This window comes from Ambystoma mexicanum, chromosome 8 (assembly GCF_040938575.1).
Source record: "Ambystoma mexicanum isolate Mex_15411 chromosome 8, UKY_AmexF1_1, whole genome shotgun sequence".
Classification (NCBI taxonomy): Eukaryota; Metazoa; Chordata; class Amphibia; order Caudata; family Ambystomatidae; genus Ambystoma; species Ambystoma mexicanum.
Genome location: NC_090929.1, coordinates 1,102,175,319 through 1,102,201,649, shown reverse-complemented (window position 1 = coordinate 1,102,201,649; position 26,331 = coordinate 1,102,175,319). Strand labels below are relative to the sequence as shown.

Sequence of the window (26,331 nt, the reverse complement as noted above, 5' to 3'; positions counted from 1 at the left end):
AATGTGCTATGTTAATTATCGAGCCGTATGTTCATGAGTTCAAATACCAGATATAGCCTTGTTGAAGCATCCTATCCTAGGGGGGAACTGTGTGATACAATGAACCATATAGTGATGCAATGTATGCATCTTCAGAACTGTGCATGTAATGTTATTTATAGAAGGGTATGGAGTTCAAATTCATTGAAGTTAGGTGCATTCAAAAGGACATGCATATGCAGAATCTGCAAGTGCAAAATGAGGTTATGTTAATGGCAAAGCAGGTCCTAGTTGAGAAAGGAGTCTGTTATTTGTAACCACAACTACAAAATGATGCACTCGACTCCAAGATGGTGGATTGTGTTCCATAACATTCAGCGGGGTGCCAAGAGAAACCTGAGGATGTGAACATGGAACAGTCCTTCTACGACCACATTCATGTATCGCCGATTTCAGGCAACCGTCTCATGTGTGAAGGTGCTGAAATCCGGGGAAAATGGGTGGATGTCCAAATGTTATGTAGCCAGTGATGTACGGAGGGTCCTAACAAGTAACTATGCGAAATCTGGTGCAGATTGTGAAACGGTATGGAATTGTATGAGGAACAACACTTCGCCAAGCCACAGACCAACAAACACATTTTAACTTGTGCGAAATCCGGGGAAAGAGGTGGGGTGTCCACATGTCATGTAGCCAGTGATGTCCGGAGGGCCCCAATAGGTAACTATGCAAAATTTGGTGCAGATTGCAGAAACGGTGTGGAATTGTACATGGAACAAGGCTTTGCCAAGCCACAAGCCCACACATTGACTTTTGCTGAAATCCGGGGGATTGGGTGGGGTGTCCAAATGTCATGTAGTCAGTATAGTCCAGAGGGCCCTAACAGGTAACTACGCAAAACGTGGTGCAGATTGGTGAAACGGTGTGGAATTGTATAAGGAAAAACGCTTCACCAAGCCACAAATTCAGCCACAAACCCACACATGTTCACTTTTATAAATATAGATATAGGACTCTTTCTATGGAGGCCAACTTGGTCAAGTGCAGTCGTTTTAAAGATGACCTGTTCCAATAAAAGAGAAATGGAAAGTGTGTTATTAGGACTCTAGGTATTTGCTTTCTTACACAGCTTCTGAGCATGTTTTTTAGGCCATACGAACCATAACTCCCTTAATTAAAAAGCGAACACCAAGCAAGACTTCCTTTAAGAATAACCCACCATTCAGTTCCAGGGCAGTCAGGAACAATAATTCTACAGCCGCAACCAGGGGGTGCAGACCACAACATGCACAGTCCAATTTGCTGGTATACCTGGGTTCTCCTGCTCCGTAAGGTTCTTGGTCACAATCTCCCGGATCCTGGCAGGCAGGCGAGTGAAGCCCTTATCGGTGGTGGAATTCAATATATTGCATTCCAGCTTCTGGCAGACACAAGAGCAGACAGCAGGCGTTAGAAGCACTCAATGATTCTTTCCAATACAACGTGGCGTACAGAGTGTGGATATAGTACTGCATCGAAAACCGTGAATCTGAGCACAGGCAAACCTGAACGGGCACAGAATAACATACACCACAGGTGCAGTGAAGCCTACTGAAGGGGCCAAGTGGCGCATAAACAGTGCATAATAGAACCCAGTCACATTAGATCACCACAGTACAGCAACGGCACAACCTCCGAGCACATCAATGGCAGAGCTAGCAACCTAGTCAGTGTGAAGCATGCACACCACTCACAGTGGAGAAAAGGCAAAGTAGTCCATACTAAACCAGTGGAATAACACAGTCTAGGCTAGAGCACGTGGGGCAAAGAAGCTTCAGCCTATCCTCCGTTACAATTCGATTACAGGAACTTATTATTCTGGTAATATTATTTATGCTCTTTGTAGATCAATTACTGGGATAATCCTTTGATCAGATTTGGATACAAACATGTTCTTCACATACAGTGGGTACTGTGCTCCGGTACTATTTGGCCACCCCAATGTATCCTTGTGATAACATCGGTCTACCAGGGATGTACTGTGATAACGCACAATTACCAGAAAATATTCCTCACGACAAAATACATTATTTCTGTAACTTGACTATCAAAAGCCTAATTTATTGCCAGCGACACATCCCTTTACATTCGAATTATGGGATTTATTGTTCTATTAAAATAGGATTTCCTGCGATCTACCCGTGCATTACCCGTGAATTACCTTGAAACGTCCCTCAAATCAGATGGAGCTATATTTTACATTCATCAAATTATCTTTAATTATTAGGACATAGTTACTTGATTAAATTTGGATGTATGGTTTTGCTAAAATTTGTAACCATGAAAATTCCAGTAACGAGCACCACGATAAAATACAATTAGAACTATAGGGGGAACAAGAACTGTCAGAGTGAAAAGAGCAAATTCCAGAGGTGTTTGGAAGGAGGAAATGTTTTTGAGAAATGCAGTAATTTAGACTCTTCCTAAACTGCAGAAGACTTGATGCAGAAACCTCAGAGCTTGGGGTGAGGTCCTTGAGGACAGACCCTGGGCAAATGGCATTTTGATCTCCACAGTCGTACCATTTACTGCGAGTGGCAGAGTGAGGATCTTCATTTTGAAAGTCCGATTCTCTTTTGACTTAATATAAGCACCCACGGATACAGGTAACTAGAAAGCAGGAAGTTGAGATTAGCAAAGTAACAAGGCCCCACTGTCTCTCAAGAAAGGGTCTTTACCCTCACATTCTGAATTCCTTTGTGAGAGTTGTTCCCCTGAGCCATGTCCATGTCATTGCTCTGCACTGACATTTGCTTTTTAGAAGCAACCAAATTCTTTAGACCGATTGCCGTGAACCCTCCATCTAATGCAGTAATGGCTGAATGTGACCTGTGGGGTGGAATCAAAGTTCCCACATTGTGCTAGACTAGAGTGTCCCTGTCAAGCTACCCATTTCCTGTGTTCTGTTACATTAGGGTCTCTTGCCAAGTACATGTCAGACTGGTTCTACTGAGGATTGTGTCTATTATCGTCTGGCAGCAGTCCCAGGTTACCCTTGGAGTTGGCTACTTAGAACCTGGGCTCGGCTCTAGAGGGGTTCCTAATTCTCGTTCGCGAATGTGTGTATTATTTTAAGCAGGCAAATCTGGCATACCTAAAATCTCCAGGTCCCTTAGGGAACAAGTGCAGCAGTCCTCAAAAGGAGGTTTTGTGTATACCAACCAAGAAATAATGTAAAAATTGGGTCCAACAGTGGATATCAATTCACTTTTTCTAAGTAAGGCGGCAAAGACAAATAAAGGTCAGGACTGGAGAGGCGCTCATTCAGCTGGCTGAGGTCGTCAGCCCTGTGGCCTGGGCCCCCACAGCTTCACTTCAGGAAAGTGCAGGTCGCAGACCAATGCGCTGGGTTGCAGGGGAGATCTTGTACACTCTTTGCTCTTCCTCACAGTCGCCTAATTAATAAATGTGTCCATAAACTGCAAATAGAAGATAGAGAATCTATGAAATATTAAAAAATGAAAATTGTAGTCATTTGGAACTTTAGTCATGCGCATGTGGTCCGGATAATTGCAATAGCCAGACATCAAACAGATATTACGTGTCTAGAGTAAGAGCATGTGCCATATCACAGTGTATAAATAAACTGTGTATATTTTTGGCAATAGACGTTTTGCAATGTATTTACTGAAATATAAATAATTCAATACTTTCATGAAGGTCCGTGTTTCTTATGGCCTTACACTCACTTTCATCGTGTTTTTGTCTCTCTCTCCCCAACAACTCTGTGCAACTGATGACATGGTATGTGTTTTTCTTTTTTCAAATTGGGTTTCTTTAAAAAAAGAATTTAATGTATTCAACCATTTCTGTCCTGCACACACTCCCTATGTTTTATCTTCATTTGGGCCAATTGGGACTTAAACTATAACATATATTGGTACAATCACTGTGGTTTTCAATGGTTTTTGCGTGTCTTTTCTGTGTTTGGGCCAATCATGGCCTGGACTTTGGATGTATAATGTGATGACTAATATGATTTGATACTAGTATATACACTTTACTCTCAATTTGTTGTGGTCATATGGGAAAAATCCCATGTTTGTGTTACTGTCATTGCAGAATCATATGTGCAATGTGATACTAATGGTTTCAATTCTGCATTGGGTAGACATCTATGATTTAAAATGACTACAATTGGAAGCTTGAATTAACAGCCCTGATTTGATAAAGGTGCCAAGTCGCCGAAACATGTGTCATCCAAAAGGGCAACGTTTTGAAAATTGATCAATAAATAACTTTATTGAGTCAAACATACACTGTGTGGCGCATCTGAATATATGGAATATACAATTTCTATTAAAATTAGGTCTCTCATCGATAGGAGCAGAAGAGAAATAGAATACATGCAAAAAGAAATAGAATACATGCAGAAATCTCAAGAAGGGGTGGGGTCTTGTTCCATGAGTTTCTCCATGCTTGTTGTAATGACAGGAAGTTGGCTGGTCTCCCTGTATGTTGTTGGCCACTCGTTGTATATTGCTGCTATGGCTGCGCTCCGTAGCCCCTACCGTGGATCACTGGCTCAAGGCCGTAACTTGGGCATCAGATGTAGAGGAGCAATGGTCCACTATGCAACCGCCCACTTGTAGACCCAGGAATATTTGGGGCCCCTTTCGGACTTATCTACATTCTCCGTTTGTTGTCAATGCTGGTGGCAGCGATACTCCTCCACCCCCTGATCAGTAACGATGCCAGCTCACTTTTAACTGTTGTCTATCTCAATTCTCACATTGTACATTATGCAAGCTCTATTTACAGGACCCTGCGCGGTCACACTAATGGATTCTATATTGTATACAGTGGAAATTAGGCTATTCATGTGATCCCTCAAGTCTTCAGGGCGAACCAAGACAACATCCATTTTGAGGTATCCAAAAAGGCCTCAGCGAGTGGAATGGATTACACGGTGGAACCATTTGACCTAGCTGAAAAATCCACCACCAGTCTAACCACATGACTAAAAGAGGCGGTACTCTCTCTGGAAGAATAAGGAGGTACATTTGAGGTCCCCCTTGATTAGAAGTCCTAAAGACTGTTAAGGCAGAGCACATAAAACTCAGAATAACACTCTCAGAGAGTTTCAAAGACATGGATGAAGGGGGGGCGCTGTTGCGCGCAACTAAAATGGCTGCCTGATCGGAGTGCTCCGATCCCGAGGACATCCTTAATATAAATGAATCGTGTTTGGGGCCGTGAAGATAGGATACGACTACGTCTGCTGATGCCGGCACCCCTACTGCACGTTGTGTGCAAATCCTGTGCGAAACCGCGGAGGCACGGCTGAGTTCGGAGCTTCGTTTCGCTGGGCGGCCCGCTCGGCTGACTACAAGCCGCCCCTGAGAACCGGAGGAGTCACACACCAGACCGAGGCTCTGCGGACGCCGGAGGGCCGTGTGGGGGAGGGGCGCTGATCCTGGCGGCTGTTCCCGGCGGCGCTTCCTTGGTACGCAGGCCTGCGGGCAGACCGTGTGTGTTGGTGCCGAGACCCCTGCAGGACGAAGAATGGCTGCCGCTACTACCCACCTCCCGAACAACTGCTGGGTCGACGCGCGGTCTCCCGTGCCGGGCCCCAGCTAGCTCTGTTCCGACTGGCGCTACGAAAGCAGGTGAGGGGCTTGAAAGTGCACGGAGCCAGCTACATCGGAGCGTATATACAGCGTTAATATCCGTCTGGGAGAGCACGATAGGTATATTATACCAGCAAAACCTCTGTGCTGTTAACTTGTGGGTGCTGCCCCTTGCTTTGTTTTGTTGCTGGGAGGAGGCCTGTACATCTCTACTGATCCCTTAGCAGACCTGCACCATCGGGAGAAGTATGTGATCCGCGGCAACTTGGCTCCCTAACTGCGCCACAAGGTGCTGGACATTGATTGTCAAGGATGAGCGCTAAAGGTGACCCGACACACTACCAGCAATCCGTTGGTGGGTCGTTGAGAGGCTTGCGGCTGGCGTGAGTGGGGGTGGCCCTCCATATATAAGAACAGGTGCAATCAGAGGTGCCGCTGCCGCGCCCCGGCTCAGCCCCAGACCCACCAAGATACTTTGGTTGGCAGTTCCTATAACGGACATAACCCCTGCCTGGGATTCACCTGGGATTCACCTTCAGCCTACATTATCAGGCAGGATACAAGGGAACATTACCGCATGCTAGATCAGAACCCACGCAACACCGACTTCTTTGGGTTTCATGAGTCGATATACCGGTACTCATCGCATGCTATAACAGAACCAACTGCACGAACGATCCTATACCTTCGTGTGAATCTGACCTGACCCACGTCATCGGGCCTTGTTCTGCAAAGACGGCTCATGGGCCGATACGATAAGAAAAGCGCAGGAGGGAAGAAAACTGGCCCGATGGACTCCTTTGCAGCTCCCAACCTCAGGGTACACCGGCAGCCACAACCATGGAAAATGACACACTAGCTGAGACGGGGCAGGACGCCAGAGAAGACCGTTTTATGACCATGGTGCAGAACGGCTTCCTAGCTGTGAATGTCAAGCTAGACGATATTGTTTCGAACATCAGCTCCCTCAAGGCTAGAGTGGACAAGGAAAGCTCTCGCATTACAGAGGCCGAAAGCAGAATCAGTACTAACGAGGATGCATTAACAACATGGCCGTGACATAGCACAGCTTAAAGGTGAACTACGCAACACTCAAGCAAAATGCGAGGACCTTGATTCTAGATCCAGGAGAAACAATATCCGTGTTGTCGGCGTTCCAGAATCCTTCTGCAAGGGCCCGATGGAGAGACAGGTAGAGGCCCTGTTGAAAACCCTTCTTGGAACGGAATCCTTCTCTGACCACTTTCTGGTTGAGAGAGCTCACCGTACACTTGCGCCACCGCCCAAGCCTGGGGCACCACCGCGCACGATCATTGCCCGTCTCCTCAATTATAGAGACAGAGACACGGTGCTCAGGCTGTCCAGGGAAAAGGGCTCTCTGCATTACGAAGGCAACAAAGTCCACATATATCCTGATTTTTCGACAAGCGTTCAGATGCAGCGCAGATCCTACGAACAGGCCAAAAAGCTCTTGAGATTGCGCCGTATCCCATATGCCCTCATCTTCCCGGCAAAATTGCAGATCCAACATGGAGGCAGATCGCATTTCTTCGAGAACCCGGCGGATGCCATTTCGTATATTGAGTCGTCCATCCCCATGCCTCCGGAAGATTATCCACGAGACCGAAATAGGCCCCCGCGACGGGAGGATGACATCCCGGACTCAGCAGACTGAATCGAGACTATGGAAACATCCTGTTCAAGTTATGTGGCTGACCCTCTTGGGTACAACGGCCCCAGTTGTTATTGTGTTGGAAAAGTTGGGATCGTGAGCCTCTACTGATGGAGGCCTGGCGACTGCGACCAGCTACCCTCAGGAATGTTCCACAGGTTATGGGGGAAGGGATACATCATCGGGTTGGGGTTGATGGTGAGGGTGGGGGTTGGAGAAGGGCACAAGTTGTTGCCACAGTTGGCAAATGTTTTAAAATGCAGAGTCAGGTTACAGCAGGCACGACAGTTATGGTTTGTGGCACGGGCGAACTACTTCACTCATTGACATTGACATTGTACTATGGTACTGAGTGACGAGGGTGTAAGTATTAAACCCCTTTCATGGAACATACGAGGCTTGAACAACCCAATTAAATCTAGAAAAATCGCAGCATATGTTACCAGACATAGCCCCCAGATTATACTGTTGCAGGAGACGCACACACTAGGGCAGGTCTGCTCCAATTTCCTGTCTAGGTGGGGCCCTCTGAGATATTATACCGAATACTCCTCTCAATCTAGAGGAGTCCTCACCCTAATACACCCGAAACTGAACTTCCTCACTCATGACGTTAAGATCGATCAACAGGGAAGATATGTGTTGGTATGGGGAGAGTTGGCAGGGCGAAATATGGTCTTGGTTAACACGTACGGCCCCAATATTGACGACCCTGAATTCTTTAATGCCATATATAATATATTGATTGAAGCTGGAGACAGCGCGGTGGTCTGGGGGGGGAGATTTCAATACAATCCTTGACACATCTCTTGACAGGTCTACAACGACATACAGACCCTTAACCCGAGCCGCATTAGCCATACGACAAATAATGCAACAAATGACTATAGTAGACATCTGGCGAGAATTACACCCCCTAGAGCAGCGCTTCACATTTTATTCATCAGTGCATGACTCAGAGTCTCAAATTGATTACTGGTTAATGAGCTCTACACTTGTGAATATGGTCCAGCATTGTGAAATGTATCCCTGTACCCTCTCAGATCACTCCCCTGTATCACTTACTCTGAGGGTTGATGAGGCTGTCCCCAAGGCCAGACGCTGGAGAATGCCCCCTGCCCTACTTAGAGACCCGAATGTCTGCGAATCATTGCGTATTGAAATAGAGGAATTTGTTCAACTGAACGAGGGGTCGGTAAAACGGCATGCCACGTTATGGGAAACATTTAAGGTTTGGGTTCGGGGCGCAATTATGGGTAAAACCACAGGTTTACTTAAAACAGTTAGACAAGAGCTGGATGCCACAGAAGCCAAACTCGAGCTCCTGGAGTTTGAATACACCTGTACACACAGTAAGGAGGCCCTTCTAGATATCCACACAACATTGGCAGACTTTAATAAATTTGCTGCAAGGGAAGTACAGTATATGGCTGCCCCGATCCGAGCTCGTAGATACGGGGAAAGTAATAAAGCAGTGAAACTCCTGGCCCAGACGCTCAAAACCGAGCAGGGTCACCCCCCTATAACAGCCATCCAGGCGCCCAGTGGGGACATAGTGAATGGTGAACAAGAAATCAATGACATGTTTGCTGCATTCTACAAAACATTATATTCTAATAGAGATACCAAAACTAAAGACGAAATATCAAGTTATTTGCATGTTATTGATCTCCCGACCTTGACCTCTGATACGCGCATGTTATTGGATAACCCCATAACATTAAATGAAATTACGGAGGCAATAAAGGCGTTAACCCCTGGTAAGGCCCCTGGTCCTGACGGACTCGGCGCCAAAATCTACAAAGAGTATCACGACGTACTCGCCCCTCTCTTGCTGACAGTTTGGGAAGAAGCAATGGAATGTGGTATACTACCAGACACCATGCGAGAGGCAGTCATAACTGTTCTGCTTAAACCTCGTAGACCCCCTCATGACATGGGGTCATATAGACCCCTTTCGCTTATTAACACAGATGCAAAGATTTTTGCCAAAATTCTGGCCACCAGGCTGCTGCCCTATATGCCCATACTGGTGGATCCCGACCAGGCGGGCTTTGTACCAACGAGGTCTACTGCTCTCAATCTGTGCAGACTCTTCGGAGTTATGGCACATATAGACCCGGCGGCAGACGCGGTGGCGGCTTCCCTTGACGCCGAGAAGGCGTTTGATTCTGTCTCCTGGGTCTATCTGTTTCAGGTCCTTGAGAGATTTGGGTTGGGAAACTACTTTGTCAACTGTGTTAAGCTACTGTACACCTCCCGGGAGCGAAAATACTAACTAATCAAACCATGTCGCCCCTGTTTCGTCTGGGTAGAGGCACGAGGCAGGGCTGCCCCTTTTCCCCAATCCCGTTTGCGCTCACTATAGAACCCATGGCTGAATATGTCCGACAAAACCATGCATGTAGAGGCCTTCGCATGACGGGGAAGCCGCAGATCATATCCCTATATGCGGACGATACCCTATTATACATTAGGAACCCGGAAGTAAACCTAAGCCCAATCATGTTGGAGGTTGAGACGTTCTCTGAATACTCGGGATACAAGATCAACGTATCCAAGTCGGAACTGTTCCCGCTCACGCCCAGTACTAGAGAAATGTCGAATACACAAGGATTTAAATGGTCACCTATACATATCCGCTATTTGGGGATCATGGTCTCAAAAGACTGGAACACACTGTACACTGAAAATCACGGTGAACTTTTACAATCCCGTACAGCTAAACTACAATCCTGGAATAGGCTCCCCTTATCCCTATATGGGTGAATATCCTTACTTAAGATGACGGTGTTACCCAAACTCCTATATTTCTTTTGCAATATACCAATCTGGCCGGGCAGAGCCTTCTTTAATAAACTCAACACTCTAACCACCACTTTTGTATGGGGAGGGAAGACGCCTAGGTTGAAATGGTCCAAAATGACAGAACCTTTTGAAAAGGGTGGGATTGCAGCCCCAGACTTCGAACTCTATTACTTAACATCTCAGGCACACTTTGCGAGACACTGGTTTGACCCGGAAGACACTGCTCCACACATCCCCCTGGAAAGATTTGCGGCTTCCCCTATAGAACTACAAGCAGTCATGTTCGATCTTAAACAAAAAGAGTCATTCAAATACACCATGTCAACGCCACTGTACGCGCATGGTCTATGATATATAATAGGCTCGCCCTTACAACCCCGTACGATCCAGAAGTACCACTATGGAACTTCCCAGGCATAAGCCCCACGTTTGATAGGGCCCTCCAGGGTGCTTGGGACCCACAAAAGCAATTTCGAATGCGCGATATGTTTCCGGAAGGAAAATACTGCGCTCTTGACGATTTTATTGGTCCGGTGGGTGGAGATCACCTTAAGCGATTTCAGTTTCATAGAATGAGGGCTGCCTTTGCCGCTAAATGGCCCTCGTTCCCAGAGGAACCTGCCACACATGAATGTATTGCAGCCATGACGGAACCGGGTGGTCATAGTAAAAGTCTGTCTGTGCTCTACAGTCTAGTCCAAACACATTCCAAGTCAAGCAACGATATTAAAGGGAACTGGGAACATGACCTGGGGGTGGAACTAGGTGAAGACACGTGGCTGAGATATTGCCAGCTGACCAAACATGTATCCATGAACTCAGGGCTTCGGCTCATTCAGTTTAAGGTCCTTAACCAGCTACACTATACCCCAGCTAAGTTGGCTAAATTTGTACAAGGTCACACAGGAAAATGCCCTAAATGCGATGTCCCTGACGCAGACTCTTTTCACATGTACTGGGCCTGTCCACCGGTCACTGCATTCTGGGGGGAGGTGGCGGAGATCCTGGAAGATATCACGGCGATACCTGCCACACCTTCCCCACTGAAATATCTCTTTGGGGATATCGATAAAAACCGCTACCACCACTAGACAACTATTTAACTTGGCATGTGTGGTTGCAAAACGTAATATACTGAAATGTTGGAAATCAATACACCCTCCAAGGCGGCTGGACTTCTTGAAAGACTTGTCAATGATTAATGAACTGGAGGAACAATTTATTATAACATTGCCATCGAGATGCCGACCCAAAGATATATGGGCACTGTTCAGGCTATATTTGTGTAATATGATATCTGATGGAGAAGATAATCCGACGTCGCCACTCTAGTACTGCTATGCAATGTGAAAATGTGCAACCTATACTGTTAATGTCTATCTATGTTGTTATGATCGATGCGCTTCGCCAATTGCCAACCAGTTTAGTACTGTTGTAACCCTCTGAACAAAAATAAAAATTATAAATAAAAAAAAAAAAAAGACATGGATGAAGGGACAGGAGAGAGTGGAAGGTACCCAGGCATAGGTGGCATGGTAGAGGGAGGTGCAGAGGGAATACTGGTTAGCCTCAAGCGCCTGGGTATGGGATCCCTGGGGACTAGGTTGTGAAACACCCACTGGTTTTTCACAAGGAGTAATGAGGTGGAACTGCAGGTGGTAGACATTGCGGCAAGCGTGGGGGAGCTAGCCATAGTTTTAAAGCATTGCAATTCAAATAAAAAAGGGAGAGGCCAACGCTCAAACTGGGTGTGAGAGTTGATGAAGCAGAAAGTATGTCCAGTAACGGCAGTAAGCAACTACTTGCAATTGAGGGAGTCATGGGATGGTAGTTTTCTTCTCATTGAGGATAGGGGTGCATTGAAAATAGAAGAGGTGCTGGAAGTATTGCAAAAGAGTGATCTTCCTGGGTTGTCCTAGACAATTTAGCACCAACTGATTTTGAATCTGTGCAGCCATTCGGGTGTTTTGGTTATGTGTGTCAAGAAAAGAAATCATGAGGGTTGGGATTTGGCGGTAGGAACTTGACAAAGGATGCATCAGGCTACAAGGGAAGTGGAAAAGACAAAACCAGGAGCAGGAGAACAGTGTGGGAAGAGACTGTCTTGCACAAAAGGGACAAAGGAGCAGTTCTGGAACTGCTGTCATTCAATCATCAAGTGGGCAGGTGTGAGGCACAGGCACGGTAATACTGGAAAGAGCAGGGGATAACCTTTGGGCAGTGAGGTAACAAGATCTAGGAGGTATGCGTCATGGGCAATGGATGACAAAAGTGGTCAAGAGGGAGTAGAAGAGGAATATTAGAGGAATATTCGGAAATGTTCATTGATGTGGGCGAGAATGATTTGGCACAGGGAATGGGGCTTGCGTTGATTAAGGGGATGAAGAAGGATTTGAGGAAACTGACAGGTGGCCAGGGGTACTGAAGCTATGCTTGGTGTTACTGCAGAGAACAGTCTGAAGGGTTTATGCAAACTGCCTGCAAATTAGTTAAGAGTGAGGGGCAAGGAGTGGCCAGAAACACCACCAGTTGGGGACAATTTTTCCTGGCTCCCAGAAAGATCACCGAAAGGTTACCTGATGGGCCGGGAGGGGATAAACAACAAACAGTTCATATAGAAGTGCAAAGGGCCATGAGCAGGTGAGATGGCAGAGAGGACCAGTAGGCTTGGAAGAGGAAGATTTAAAGCCTGAAAGTGGGAAAGCAATCCGAAGATCGAAGAACAAGGCAAACATTGCTGTGAATCGCTGTTGGGGTCCCGATGACTGGGATTACACATAGACGACAAAGTTGGGTGATGTTTTAAACGTAAAAATGGGGAGAGGGGAAGAGATGGGCATTGCGGGTAAATTGTTATTGTTCTGAGAGGGAAGAGGTGGTATAGGAGTTTGATGTATTGGTGGTTATTTAGGGTAATATTTAGTAAAAGATGGCAGAGGATCTTGAAAATGTAACCCTTTGAAAAAAGCTCCAGTACAAAAGTACCTTTTATCAAAGCAGCAAAAGCTTGAGAGTCTGATTTGAGGCATTCCCTCCCAAGGTACAGCCCAGCCCGGTCTCCTAGTTCAAATATTAACATAATAGACAATGTACTGTTTGTGTTACTGACCTTTTGCAGAGTTGAGTTTCAGCATGCCTCGCTCAGTTACCTTTTGTTGTGTTTTAATCTGGCAGCAACTGTGCGCCTCTTGTGCCACCACTAGAACTTTGTCTTTGGTTATTTCCAATTGTTCTGATGTTATATGGCTATGCTGTAAATTCCGGCTTAGCAGTTACTATGCCTCTGACTGCATCTATCGTCCTCATTATTAGTTCCTGAGTGATTGGCATCCTTTCTCACCAATAGGGATGACCCTGTCCCTGGCAACCGGTTACTGTTCGAACCTTGCCAAGGCACTTGGCTCAATTTTCCCAAGGTCATTTGGAGAATTGACAAGGTAGCATTGCCTTTAAATCTGTTCTTTAAAAAAAAAGGCTCTTTGGTTGCACAACTTCATGCAAGCGTGCATCTTAAGCTTGAAAGATTGCATTAAGTTGCCAACAGGGATCGGACAGCTAGCCAGCTGGTTTGTGAGAACAGTGAACGGTGCCGCCATCAATTGCTGCACATCCCTGCAGACGGTGGCTCACCCCCAATCCTCTCTGCAGTGATAGTACATCACACAGGACATGATCTTGTTACTGGGAAACACTTTGTTGACTCATCTCCCACGGTATATAGCAAATTTAGCGGTACCACCTGGGGTTGCCCGGAACTGTAGCGGACATGCACGTGGGGGGCTGCTATAGGTGTGTGTCTGTTTTATTGTGTCCTAACTTCCTATTTCTGAAAAAAAACTAAATCACCAATCTCCCAAAATCGCCTCTACTGATAGCACAGGGCTGGACCCCGCTCCACACCTGTGCAGGGTGAATGGGTGGGGTTGGTCAAATGTTACTATCGCCAGTACAACCCAGACTGGTATACCGACCTTGTGCCCTAACTCCTATTTTTGGAAAAGTCGCAAAATTGGCATTCTTCTGAAATCACCTATACTGATAGCACAGGATCAGGCCCCGCCCTGTGCAGGGTGAATGGGTGGGGTTGGTCAGATTTCACTATCACCAGTACACCCCAGACTGGATTGCCGACCATGGGCCAACATTTCAGCCCACGACTGGTATGGGGCTGGAGCCAACCCCGAACATACAAACACACTTTCATAAATATATAGGCTTTTTCCTCATCACCCCTGGTGTTGTGTCGGATAGACCAACTTGTAGTGGACCGGTATGATTTTTACCAACCGCAAGACCAACGCTCACTGGTGGAAGAGACTGAGCAGTCTAGGTTCACTCTTAGGAGTGATAAGTACTGCTATGGGGTAAAGATCACAGACAAGCAAAAGAATGGTCCACAAAGTACATCCTGAAAAACATATACAAGTATTTATTTAACAAGAATAGTGTGCATAGCAAGAACAACTACAAGGTAAATAATTCTAAAATATAGGAACCTAGACCAGTCAGGTGTCCGAAAGGGACACCAACCACAGAATACAGTTGTATTGCAAGGTGTTATACTGTTGCGACGGCGAGGTGGGGAAGAAGGAAAATGGTTGGAACATATTACAGGGCTTCTAAACTATAAGGCCCACCAGCACAAGTACCAACACCAACTTGAGAAGTCCAGCCCTTGCCTTGAGCAAGTGTGCAGCAGGAGTCACATCAAGCATTTTAACTTATTTAGGAGAGATTCATGTTAATTCAAACATTCCTCCCATAGGCTATAATAGAAGAAGTCAATTTAGGAAGTGTGGTTATTGTATTGTGAATGAGGCTACAAATCCGGCAACTCCAAGTGACCCTGCATCCGATTTCTACAATAAGGTTCCACGGTCAATGCTTGGACTAGGGATGGCAGCAGATAAAGACTGTGTATCTTCTGCAGACATACGCAGCCTGAAGGGCAGGAGGTCACAAATGCATGCACGGCCAGCGGTTCCCGGTTCCCAAGAGGATGTCCACTGTCTTTGGGTAAGTCACAGGACAATGAGAAAACTACTCACACTGATGCTTGCAGTGAAGAAGGCCCAGGCACCATGCGTGCAGAGGTGAGTTTCAGGGTAAGGAATGGGCCTGGCCAGGAGTGGATCCAACCCAGTTTATGGACTCTCGGTCACAGAAGGTGTATGTTCATGTCACGAGACGAAGGCCTCGGTAGATATCTAACGACGCTTGGAGAAGGACAGGCGATTAAGCTGATGGGGAGCAGTCCTCTGGTGACAAAGCAAGGGCATGCTTACAATGATGATGAGACAAAGACCCTTAGCTACAAGCAGCAGCAGAGCCGCAAAGAAGTCGCACAGCGCAACAAGCAGAAGGCACAGCTTGAAGCAGATCTGAGGGTCCCACAGGAGCATACCACATGAAGAGCACGTCAAAAAACCATTTGTCCCCTATTGCTAAAGCGGGGAGACACCTGTGGTAGGCTTCCCCTGGCTGAGAGAGGCACAGCTTTGACCCCACAGGACTTGGCAAGGCCAGTGTTCGTTTCAGCAGCTATACCCGCATCCTTCGAGTGAGGAATGGCTCCCAGACTCCCCCACATATACATATGGTGGGTTGAGCGGGACGTTTCCCAGCTACCAGAGACCATGCACCACTCAACTACGAGTGCATAACCATTCTTGGATAACCAGCTCCGGTGCACTTGTGACGTCAGTCAAGGTGAAGATGTGCATTAGGGCAATTGGACCGTAAACCAGTGCACACGAGTTACAAGCACACAGTTGCATTTCCCAGTCTTTGGACAGATCCCCCAAATAGGCATGACAATATAAGGCCATGTCGGGGGTCGAAATAAAGATCTGCGGAATAGAAGTCAGAAGCAGCTTCTGATTAGCCAGAATCCACCAGTAAGCAAGAGCTACCCGTGCAGAACAAGCAGCTGGCACATAGAGAGTTGTAGAATTAACTTCCATATAAGAACTAAACTAGAACTGTTTGTTCATTATACATAACTCAGTAAGGTTTAAAATGTCTTCAAGAGGTGCCCAAATGCTCATATAAACATACGCCCCAACACCAAAATGTAGTGTACCATAGGTATGTTTGTATCGCACCAGTTGGTCTGGTGAGTCAAAAGTAGCTCCTGGTAGCTGTCAAACTAACCAGGCTCTCCAAGACTATACGCATGGCACCAGTTGGTCTGGGGAGTCAAAAGTAGCTCCTGGTAGCTGTCAAACTAACCATGCTCTACACGACTATAAGCAGGAGCCAAATAGCTGGGAGCCCCAGGCAATTTCGAACCCTGCATTTCCTATGCTTAAACAGGGTAGGAGGGAGTGGCCAACAAAGGGGGTGGCCCACAAAGATAGGGCTTTCCTGGGTAGCCATTTTGGCCATTGTGGCACCAAAAGCCACCCTTGTAGTAAAATAAAGGTGGACAGTAGTGTGCTAGTAATACATAATAACCCTAAAGCTACATTGCCACTACTATGTCAGGGACGTAGTAACAAAAAGAGAGGCACACTTTAGGGAAAAGGGAATGGGAGACAGAGTCTCCTGCAACAGTATCCCTATGGGAAGTAGTAGCGCTACACAAAAAGGTAGAAACAGGGGGCAGCAGCAGTCTTAGCGACTGACAACTGCATGTCCAAGCAGCGAGTTGTATGGGAAAGTGAGGGGGGGGAAAGCAGCTCACTTTCTAAAAAGAATCAGGAAAAAACAAAAACAAAAAACAGCAGATATGCTGGCGGTCTCCAAAGATTAGGGCAAAAAGCAGCAAAGGGGAACATAAAAACGTATCAAATGTTATATAGAGGAATGTGGCATGTAAGCACTATATTAACGGAATTCATGCTCGAGACAAAAATGTAAAAACACATGCGTCATATCTTCAACAAGAGCGGGGCTCAGTCGCACAGCTCCGAGTCCCCTAAATGGGACATCAAAACAGCACCACAAATGCATGACTCCCACACAAAACAATGGCAGAGAGTGGCACCACAGTACATCAGCAGGGGGTCTGCATGAAACATGCATAGCAGAGAGCAGGCCCTCCGTCCGCAGCAGAGCATCAACAACTGTTTGGGCCAAAATGGGAACAGACCCAAAGGTTTCGTCAGCTAGGATGAAGATAGTAAGATATGGGACACTTATCCCGGCTGCCCATCGACCACATGTTACATGTTTTGTTCGGTGTTGTTGAAGACGGTGCAGTCAGTTGTGTTCGGTCGAGTAAGGGCATGCTTGGCTCAAAGGTTCTGAGCAGGGTGCACTCACCACTAGCCAGTGGCTAATGATATTTGACCTTTGGCGAGTAAGAAAATGTGTGCTGTGCATATGTGTAGAATTGAGGTGGCCAGTGACTTTTTTATGGCTGCCTAGTAGCTTGCAATTTAAATTATTAGCTCCTGGCTTTAGGTTGCTAACAGGCAGGTGTTTATTAGCAATATTAGTAACAAGGATCTGGACCAAATGCCAGCTGGTTACCTGGTTAGTGAGGGGTTTCTCTGAAAACAATAAGAGTTTTCTAATTAAAGCAGTGTCAAGGATGGGTAAAAGCAAAGTGCGTTTTCTTCGGGCATTCCACATCCTATTGTACTAGATGATAAAGTTCCCAAATGATTACCTTAAGATTCTGTGCCTCGCCCAGGACACCCCGAGAGAAGCGGCCAAAATAATGATTTCAACCTAACCTTTAGCCTCCACTCTTCCCTTTGATAGTAACATAAATGTTCCAAACTTTGGCCAAAACAAGACTTCTCAAACCTACTCTCAAGTGTCCATCCATAATTAAACCACGCAACTGTTCCTGGCACCCCAACAGACAAGGGGTGCATCTGCCACTTTTACTCCCTAAAAAAAGGCAAAAACGCCCAGAAAATAAAAGTGGCGAGTAAAAATACCCCCCCAACAAGAAATAGGAAGCAGCAATATACATTCTGGTCCCACTGCTTTCACCCACACAGCACCATAGAAATGCTTGGACTGGCAGTACCAGCACTGCCAGAGAAGAGGCTCTAATATTATTACTGCCTGATCTAAAGAGGTCAAAATGTACATTTTAAATGTGCAGGAATAGTATGCATTACAAAACAATCCTGTTTTACAGTCCAAACATTTTACTTGCTTTTTAAATATTGCCATTTGGAACGAGAGTAACTTTTCTACTGACTAAAAAAATCATTTTACTCACAACTTAAAAAAATAGGGATTAAAATACACCCACTTCAACATCTTATCTGGAGCACTGGTTCCGGGGGGCGCAGAGGGCGGGATCAAGGGGGCTCCTTCTAGATACGCCCAGAGTCTGCAGTTCTATTTCTGACGCGATGGATTTCACCTCTGGACTTTAGAACCTCTTCCAGGAAAGCTGCTGTAGGGCTTGGTAATCTTTGCTTGTAGGTGTCTCCCCACCCTGGGGAGTTCAGGAATCACAAAAGATCTTTGCTCAATCTTTACTGCTTCAGAAATAAGACAGGTCCATCCTGGAACTTGGCTTTCTGAGGTGCATTTCTCCCCACCACATTCAGCATCCTTGTCAGACAATCATTATGGCCACCAGGCTGCCACATGTCAGAGTTCACTCCTTCACCAAAGGTTGTCGGTGGTAGGCCTTGAATTGCAGCTTGCCAATTGCCCAAGGATTCTGGGAGGTGAGGTACACCTTCTGGCAAGCCCCTTCCTTGGGGCCTGCAGTTCATAGCGCTCCCAGGATCTCTTTCCAAATCTTATGTGTTGCCTTCTTCCAGGCAGTAGCTTTCTTAACATCTTTCCAGAACTCAGCCTTTCTCCAGGTTCTCAGCTTCTTTGCTAGTCTTCCTCAAGTACTCTCCCCTTGTATCAAGGGAGCTGTGCTTGGCACATCTGCCTACACCGGGATCCTCTCACAGACTGCTCTTTCCTCAGTTCTTTTATGCTCCCTGGGTTGGGGACAGTTTTGTAAGCCTTGGTCTGCTGCTTGGTTATTTCCCTATGCCTTTTTGAATTCTCTCTTGTAATTAATTACTCTTGTGGGGATCCCTATTTACACTTATTAGGTTGCTGTTAGTCCAAGTCATACATTGGTCAATTAGCTAAATGTCGAACAGACGGTGAATGTAGCCTCCATGGCATCCAGCACTTCTGGGATTTACTTCTCTCACAGGAAGCGGTGTTGCGACTTGACGCACGTTCGCCCATCTGCAGTCTGCAATGCAGTCATGTGCACCAAGGCGTCAGTCTTCAGATTACTCTGGAATCTCTTCCATCTCTGGTAAAATGGGGTGGCATGGGGGGGGTGGGTCTTCACAGATTTACCAAATCCTACAGATCTGCTCTCAGCGGGCCTCCCTCTGCTGTGAATTGGCGGTTCTGTTCCCGGAGCCACCCCGACTCCTGGTAATGCATCCTGGAATAAGGAGTCATTATATAATCAGTAGTCTGCAGGGCTTCCCCCTGGGGAAGGGTTCATGAATCTGGTGAGGGACGGCGAGATTGGGGGATCCCTCCTCATCCACCCACTGCAAGGCACATTGGATAGCAGCCAGTTAAGCCCAGTCCATGGTCATTTGCTTCGCCCCGACATATCAAAATGGGGAGTTCAGTTAACTCAACCCAGTGCAATAGATTAGGATTGGCGTATAAACTGTAACCAGGCTGTGAATTGTATTGCTTCGCGTCTTGTAGCTCGTTTTCAGAGCGTGATGTCCCACGCCAGCTTCCGGTCTACCCGCCTTCTGACGGGATATACTTCATACTCCTGTAAAAAGCATTTCCATAAAAGTAAGGGCGGTCAGTATGAAAAAGCAAGAATGCACCCAGTGGGCGTATCTTGTCTGCACCATTAGATAGCACAAAAGAAACACATAGAAGGCATAAAATAAGCAGTGTTGCATAGCAATTTGCTATGCAATTCTGTAGGTTATCTAATTAAATTGACACTTGTTTAGTACAGCCAGCTATTTAAATTACCCTGTTCAATGAAAACGCAACTCACCCTACATTCACGTGTTACCCTGGGGTCTCCCTACACCCTCTTTTCTCCATTCACTGCTAGATCACAGTGGCTAACGGAGAGTGAGTGCAGCAGTTATAAACTTCACTGCTATTGCAGAGCACATCATTGGCTCTATGTGTTTCAGTAAAGTTAAGGTTTGTGTATCTAAATCTCATACTGCCCATTATTTAAAATTTTGCTGGGAAAGGTGCATCATATTGACGAGTGAACACTTTTTAAAATGTACATGATCTCACTGCCAAATGCTTTTGATGGCAAACAGTTCTGTGACATGCTGGTTGCATTTCATCTGTGTAACTCACCCTGTTGCTTTATGCCAGCTACCCTCAAAGTGAGATGGCTGCAAGCTAATATATTCCACCAAGTTAGCCCAGTAATCTGCTTGCTTTGCCATCAACTTTGCATAGTCTATTACTTCCTTTCCTCTTACATAACTAATACACAAAGCAAACCAGATTTGTATGCAAATTAGTGATCAATAGTTCCATCCAGTCCGTACATATACAGATATATTGCAATACCATACAAGTGTAGTTAGCCTCCAGAGCTTGCTTTTCTCTACGATTTAAAGTGCATTATATACTATGTGAGAGAGGACTGGTATCAACAGATGACACAGACAAGTGAAACACAGTTTGAAACCTTTAATCTCAATGGTCAGGATGGTAAAACACCCAACCTGCCCTAACTCGAAGGTGGGAATGTTCCCTATCGAAAAGCAAAACCAAGGGAAAGTCGCTTCAGGGAAATATACGGTCTGTGTCAAAACCTATGCTTGTCCGTACTTCTATAGGAAAACAGGGTGTATGGGGTATGGCCAACTCAATAGTGTTCAAAGCAAAGTTAATGTGACAATGGAGCTCTTCTGATCTCCCTTCCCCACGTTTAAGGCACTCAGGATCATAACGTTCTCGATATTCAATGGGCAAACGGTTCACAGTACCTTTTCTCCTTATAAATTCGTAAGGCTTCTTCGGATCCCCTTTCCTCGAAACCAAAAGCATTCTGGTTCACTTTTGCTTAATGGGTCTTTCAGGCTTCCGTCGCCCAGACTCAGAGCCCTTCTAATTTAACAGTGGCTTCTTTAACACAAAGGTTCAACTCATAAAACACAAAGGTTAAGTTCTGCAAGACAGGCCCATTCAGCTTGTTTGTTTTTGGGGTTACCGTCTTCATTTTCAATCAAGTTCCTTTTACCTTTCAAAGGGGGCCCCCTGGTCGTGGCACAGTTGTCAGACCGCACGTCCACACATTACAGGTTGCGCAGCCAGGTGCTTTCAACTTTAAGGATACCTTCTTTCCCTGGTAGGGGGGTCTCTGCACTCTTTGTGGGGTCTCCACGGCTAACCTGGATCCCTCTACCGCTTGGAGGCCACCACAATGCTTTTCATACACTCCTCGATTAGTCTCTTTTCCATAGGGTTGGGGGACTTTGCTCCCATTTCGTTTTTCATTCACAGCTCCCCTTCTTGAGGATCTCTATTTTGCTCACACTTCCAGCTTCTTTCCTCCATACAGAGTCTTTTGACAATGTGTAATTATACACAGAACCACTCTGCAACTATGTTTCATTGCATTGTACTCTTCACTGTTTGACAATTTTTCACCCAGTGCGTCTCCCATCTTACGCATCCGGGCTGCTGCGTTGGAACTCATTCACTTTGCAAGCACACACCAGAGCTGCTCCACGATCGACTCACTGGTTGTGCTTTAGCCAGGTTTAGTATCATTGTCTTTACTGACTGAGGTCAAGGTCCCACACCTACCCCTCAGACACTCCTGAGCCCCTGCCCTGGCCCAGGAGAACGAGCATTCCCCATAGCAAACTCCAAGGGAAACAGCATGCCTCCCAGCTTCCTTTCATGGACCCTTTTAACCTTCTGGAGATATGGTACTTTAGCCACACCAGTCTAGAGTATTTCTTTATCCAGACCCTCAGTGTCTCGGTGTCCGTGATCTCCCATCTGTTCCGGGGCTGCCACGGCTCCTCAGCTCTCCTCCCAACTCACTCTCCTCTCTGAAAGAGTGTGCTGTTTTTAAATTCTCCTGAGTGGTTAACAGGCTGCAGGTGAGGCTGCTGGATTTCCCTTGCTTGACCTTGCCTGGCCTTGTTACTGGGACATGTACATTGAGTATGAGGGTATGCTGGTGTTCACATCTTCTTCGTCCCAGTACCAAAGTGGTGTTTCATATAGCAAGTCTGCATTCTTCTTGACTCCCTCTTCTTCGTCATAGTACTGAAGTGATTTTTGGGGAAGTGAAGATTGTGTGCTTTAGCAAAGCCTATAAAGAGTGGTGGCCATGGGGGGATTGGGTAGATCAGTGCCATGAAAGGGGGGGGATACCATGTCTCGCCCTCGGGCATTCCTTCCCCAGTCCAAGAGTACCCTCTACCCAGGTGATCCTCCCTTGCTTGTCCATCCCCAGGGTAGGGATCCAAAAGTAATGGCCCTCCCCTGGCCACCTGTGTCGAAGATCCCCAGGGAGTAGGTTAGGAAAGACCCATAGGTTTTTCACAATTAACACATGCAGGAGAGATCTGCGCCTATGCCCAGCCTTCACCCTATCCTTGGAGATAGTTTCCAAGGCCAAGTCTTGTGGCGAATCAGAAGAAGGACTTGGTTCAAGGTTTTCATTAAAATAATAAAAAGAAGATCAAAACGCCTAACTTGTCATATTTCTAGAAGTGAAGTTACCTACCTAGCAAAAACAAAAGCTATGGATGTATGTTTAAGTCTAAAATAAAGTCATTTTTAATCTGAATCCTATCCAATTAACTGGCCTGCCACTTTAGAAAACACCCAACTAAAAAAGGAAATGGGGAGGATTTGTATACCAGCCTCAGCAAGGCTTCTGTAAAGCCCAGATTACACATGTTTAGCTCTCAGTCTTCAAATGTGCATTTTCAGAATGTATATTCTTCCAAGCCTTGATAGTAGGTTAAGGTTTTCGTTCTCCCCTTGCATTAAGAACAACTGTTTTTTGAAGGAAACTATCCCATTCCTTGAGTTTCTGTCTTTTTCTCCTTTTAAGCATGGGCACTCCCCAAAGTCCCACAATTCGTAGTCTGTGGCATACTTTTACACAAAGGAGATATATATCTCCGTGGATTTGAAATTTCTCTCTGCTTTCTTAGCCTCACTTCAAAAGCCTTCAGATCTCTTTTTGTCCCCCTCTGTAGGGTATTTGTTCACTTGGGTTGCTCATGCTCCCATAACCTAGATTGAATAACAGCTGGGAACAGCTGGGAAGCTAAGTGTTCATACCTCTCCCACTCCCCCTTTCATAAGGTTTTGTTATTATTCACTGGGTTCTCAGGCTCCAGTAACCAAAATAGCTTTTCCAGCGGGTTTTCACAGTTGTTGTCTTACTCTCACTCCCGCCTTTATAAGGGTTTTTCCACTATCAGGTTCCCGTAACCTTCATATCTTTTCCAATCGCGATTTACAATGTTTGTGTTTCTCTCAATCCCCTTTTCATAGGGTTTTTCTACTCTCAGGTTGTTCAGGCTCCCGTAACCCTGATAGGATTTCCAATCCTTCGTCACAAAGTCTGTACCTTGTAACGGAAGGTTTTTCGTCAGGTTTCTTAGGCTTCCAAAACCTTGTCGGCTTCCCCCTTGGGTACACGTCCCTGCAATCATGGTCTGACATGTACAGCTCTCAGGTATTCGAGCACTCTCATGCCGTCTGGTCTCAGCATCCATTGCCAGCCTTCCAGACCACCGCAACTCCTTCGTGGTCACGCCACCAGACAGAACGGAGCTCGATCTGTCTCCGCTCCTGTTCCGACCTGGGCTTCTCAGTCGGGTTGAGCGCCCATCTGCAGGTGTTCAGTTAGCGTCTTCTTCCTCGTTGCTTCCACTGCTTCATCAGCCAACGTGGATCCGCTCCTCCAGGACATGAATACTGCAGAGGCTTGCCTCTGCCCAGCAGTTCGCCTGCCCCCGTAGGAGTTCCCCCCTGCTTTACAATCCGTCCTCTTGTACACATCACAGGGATAGCCGAAACCATGCCCTTCTTCGTCGTCAAGGGCATTCAAGCTGGATTCAGCATTGCCTGCAGTCAAGAGAGGTAAAGAAGGATTCCTGTGAAATCCAGTTGTTGTGGGAGATAAAGTATTTTCCATATCCATATACCCTGTCAAGGTGGTTTGTACTCTGAGTTACATTATTGAATCTGTTTGTTTGTTTGTTTTGTTTGTTTTATTCATATTTATATAGCGCACAACAGCCTGAGGACATTGCGGCACTTGTTACAGTACAAAGCTTAGTTACTTAGTTACATGGTCATTAGCAATATATATATACACAGGTTGCAATATAGTTACATAGTCATTAGCAGTACATATACAGGTTACAATATAGTTATATTACATGTGTGTTATATTACAATACACATGGCAGAAGTGGAGGAGGCAGTCCTCCACTTGCTAGTTGAGGAGAGTAGCCATGAGGTTGTTGCGGAAGACAGAGATGGAAGTTTCAGCTCTAAGGGTGGCAGGGAGTGAGTTCCAGCGTTTCGGTGCAATATAAGAGAAGCCTAGACCTCCCGCTGTGGCTCTCTTTATGCGTGGTATGTGTAGCTGGTTGGTGTACTGAGCTCTGGTGGGGCGAGAGGATGTGGTCCTTGATATTGCTTCAGATAGGTATGCTGGAGCGGTTTTGTTGATGCACATGTGAGTGATGGTGAAGATTTTCAGAGTAATACGGTCTTTGACCTGGAGCCACCGGGCTTCACGTCTGGCGTGGGATATATGGTCTCTTCTAGGGATGCTCATGGCGGCTCTGAGGGCATTGTTTTGTGTGATTTGCAGTCTGTGAATGTTTTTGGCGGAGGTGCCAGCTAGAAGGGTGTTGCAATAATCGAGTTTGGCTCCTATAGTTGCTCTAGCCATGGCCAAGCGGTTGGGGGTGGATAAGTAGGGTTTAATGGCATTGATGAGTTTGGTGCTGAACGCTGATGCAGAGGCTATGGCGCTGACTTGTTTGTTCATCGATAGATTTGCATCAATGTGAACACCTAGAGTCTTGACAGAGGATGATACGGAGATGGTTGAGTTGTCTATCTTGAAGTTGCTGTATTGGGGGCTTAGTTTCGATAATGTGTTTGTCTGGCCCAGGAAGATAATGTGTTTGTCTTCTCCCCATTAAGACAGAAGCCATTGATTGCCATCCAAGCTTGGATAGTGGCATAGATGTTGTGAAGGGCCGTGGCGTCTTGGTGATAGAGTCCAGATAGGGGTAAAAGTACTTGAGTGTCGTCTGCATAGTTTGTATATGCAACACCATGGAGTCAAGTAGGTCGAAGAGGGGTTTTGTGAAGAGGTTATAGAGGGTGGGGGCTGTACAAGATCCTTGGGGGACACCGCAGTTTATAGTGGTAGGATCTGCGTTAGCTGTGTCGGAGTAGACCTTCATGGCTCTTCCTTCAAGGAAGGAAGTGAACCAGGATGCTGCTTGATTAGAGAAATGGGCTGCATGGGTGAGGTGGGTGGTGAGTGTTTGGTGATCTACCAGGTCAAAAGCAGCTGATAGATCGAGGAGGAGGAGCAAGGCAGGTTTGCCTTTGTCCATGATCTGTGAGATTTGATTTTTTAGGTCTAATAAGGCGGATTCTGTTCCATGCCCGACACGGAAGCCAGATTGTCTTTTGCCTAGTATAGAGTTAGCTTCTATGTATGATTGGATCTGAATGTGAGCTGCTTTGTCCAGGATTTTTAGGAGGAACGGGACTGTTGTTATCGGTCTGTAGTAGTTGGGTTGCGCTGGGTCAAGTGTGGCCTTTTTTAGAAGTGTCCGCACCCAGGCTTCCTTGAGATCGTTTGGGACAGTTCCTGTTTAGAAAGATGCGTTAATGAAGGCAGTAATCAGGGGTGCTAGGTCATTGGCGCATTCCTTGATGATTTTGGGAGGGCAAATGTCTGCTTTGCAGAGGGATGGTTTGAGGTTTTTGATGAGATTAAGGACCTCAGGTTCAGTGACGTTTCTGAAGGAGAATTGAGCGTGATTGAGATTACTATGCTTTTCTTGTGTAGGGTTGGTTGTTTGGTTTGGGAGGGCTTTGCAGTGGTTTTGGATTTTGTTCTGAAGGAGTTTTATTTTGTTGAGCATGGCGGACTGAATGCTGGCACACCAGGCTTTGTCTTTAGCTATCTCGTCAGCGGTAGCCAGAGGAGTGACTAATTCATTAAAGATTGCAAATAGTTCTTTAGCTTGGGAATTGGCCTTTGAGATCCTATCATTGAAGGAGTTAGATTTTGCTGCTAAGATGGCTTTT

General features: G+C 46.2%; 1 protein-coding gene across 6 annotated transcripts in view; it reads right to left on the bottom strand.

The window, feature by feature from the left end:
- CROCC (ciliary rootlet coiled-coil, rootletin) overlaps positions 1-26,331 on the bottom strand; it is a 644,212-nt gene that overhangs the window by 521,218 nt on the left and 96,663 nt on the right. For all 6 annotated transcript variants that reach the window (XM_069611116.1, XM_069611117.1, XM_069611118.1 and 3 more), the window contains exon 2: positions 1,291-1,399. In XM_069611116.1, coding sequence (XP_069467217.1) covers positions 1,291-1,399 — 109 coding nt within the window. The remainder of the gene's footprint in view (positions 1-1,290; positions 1,400-26,331) is intronic.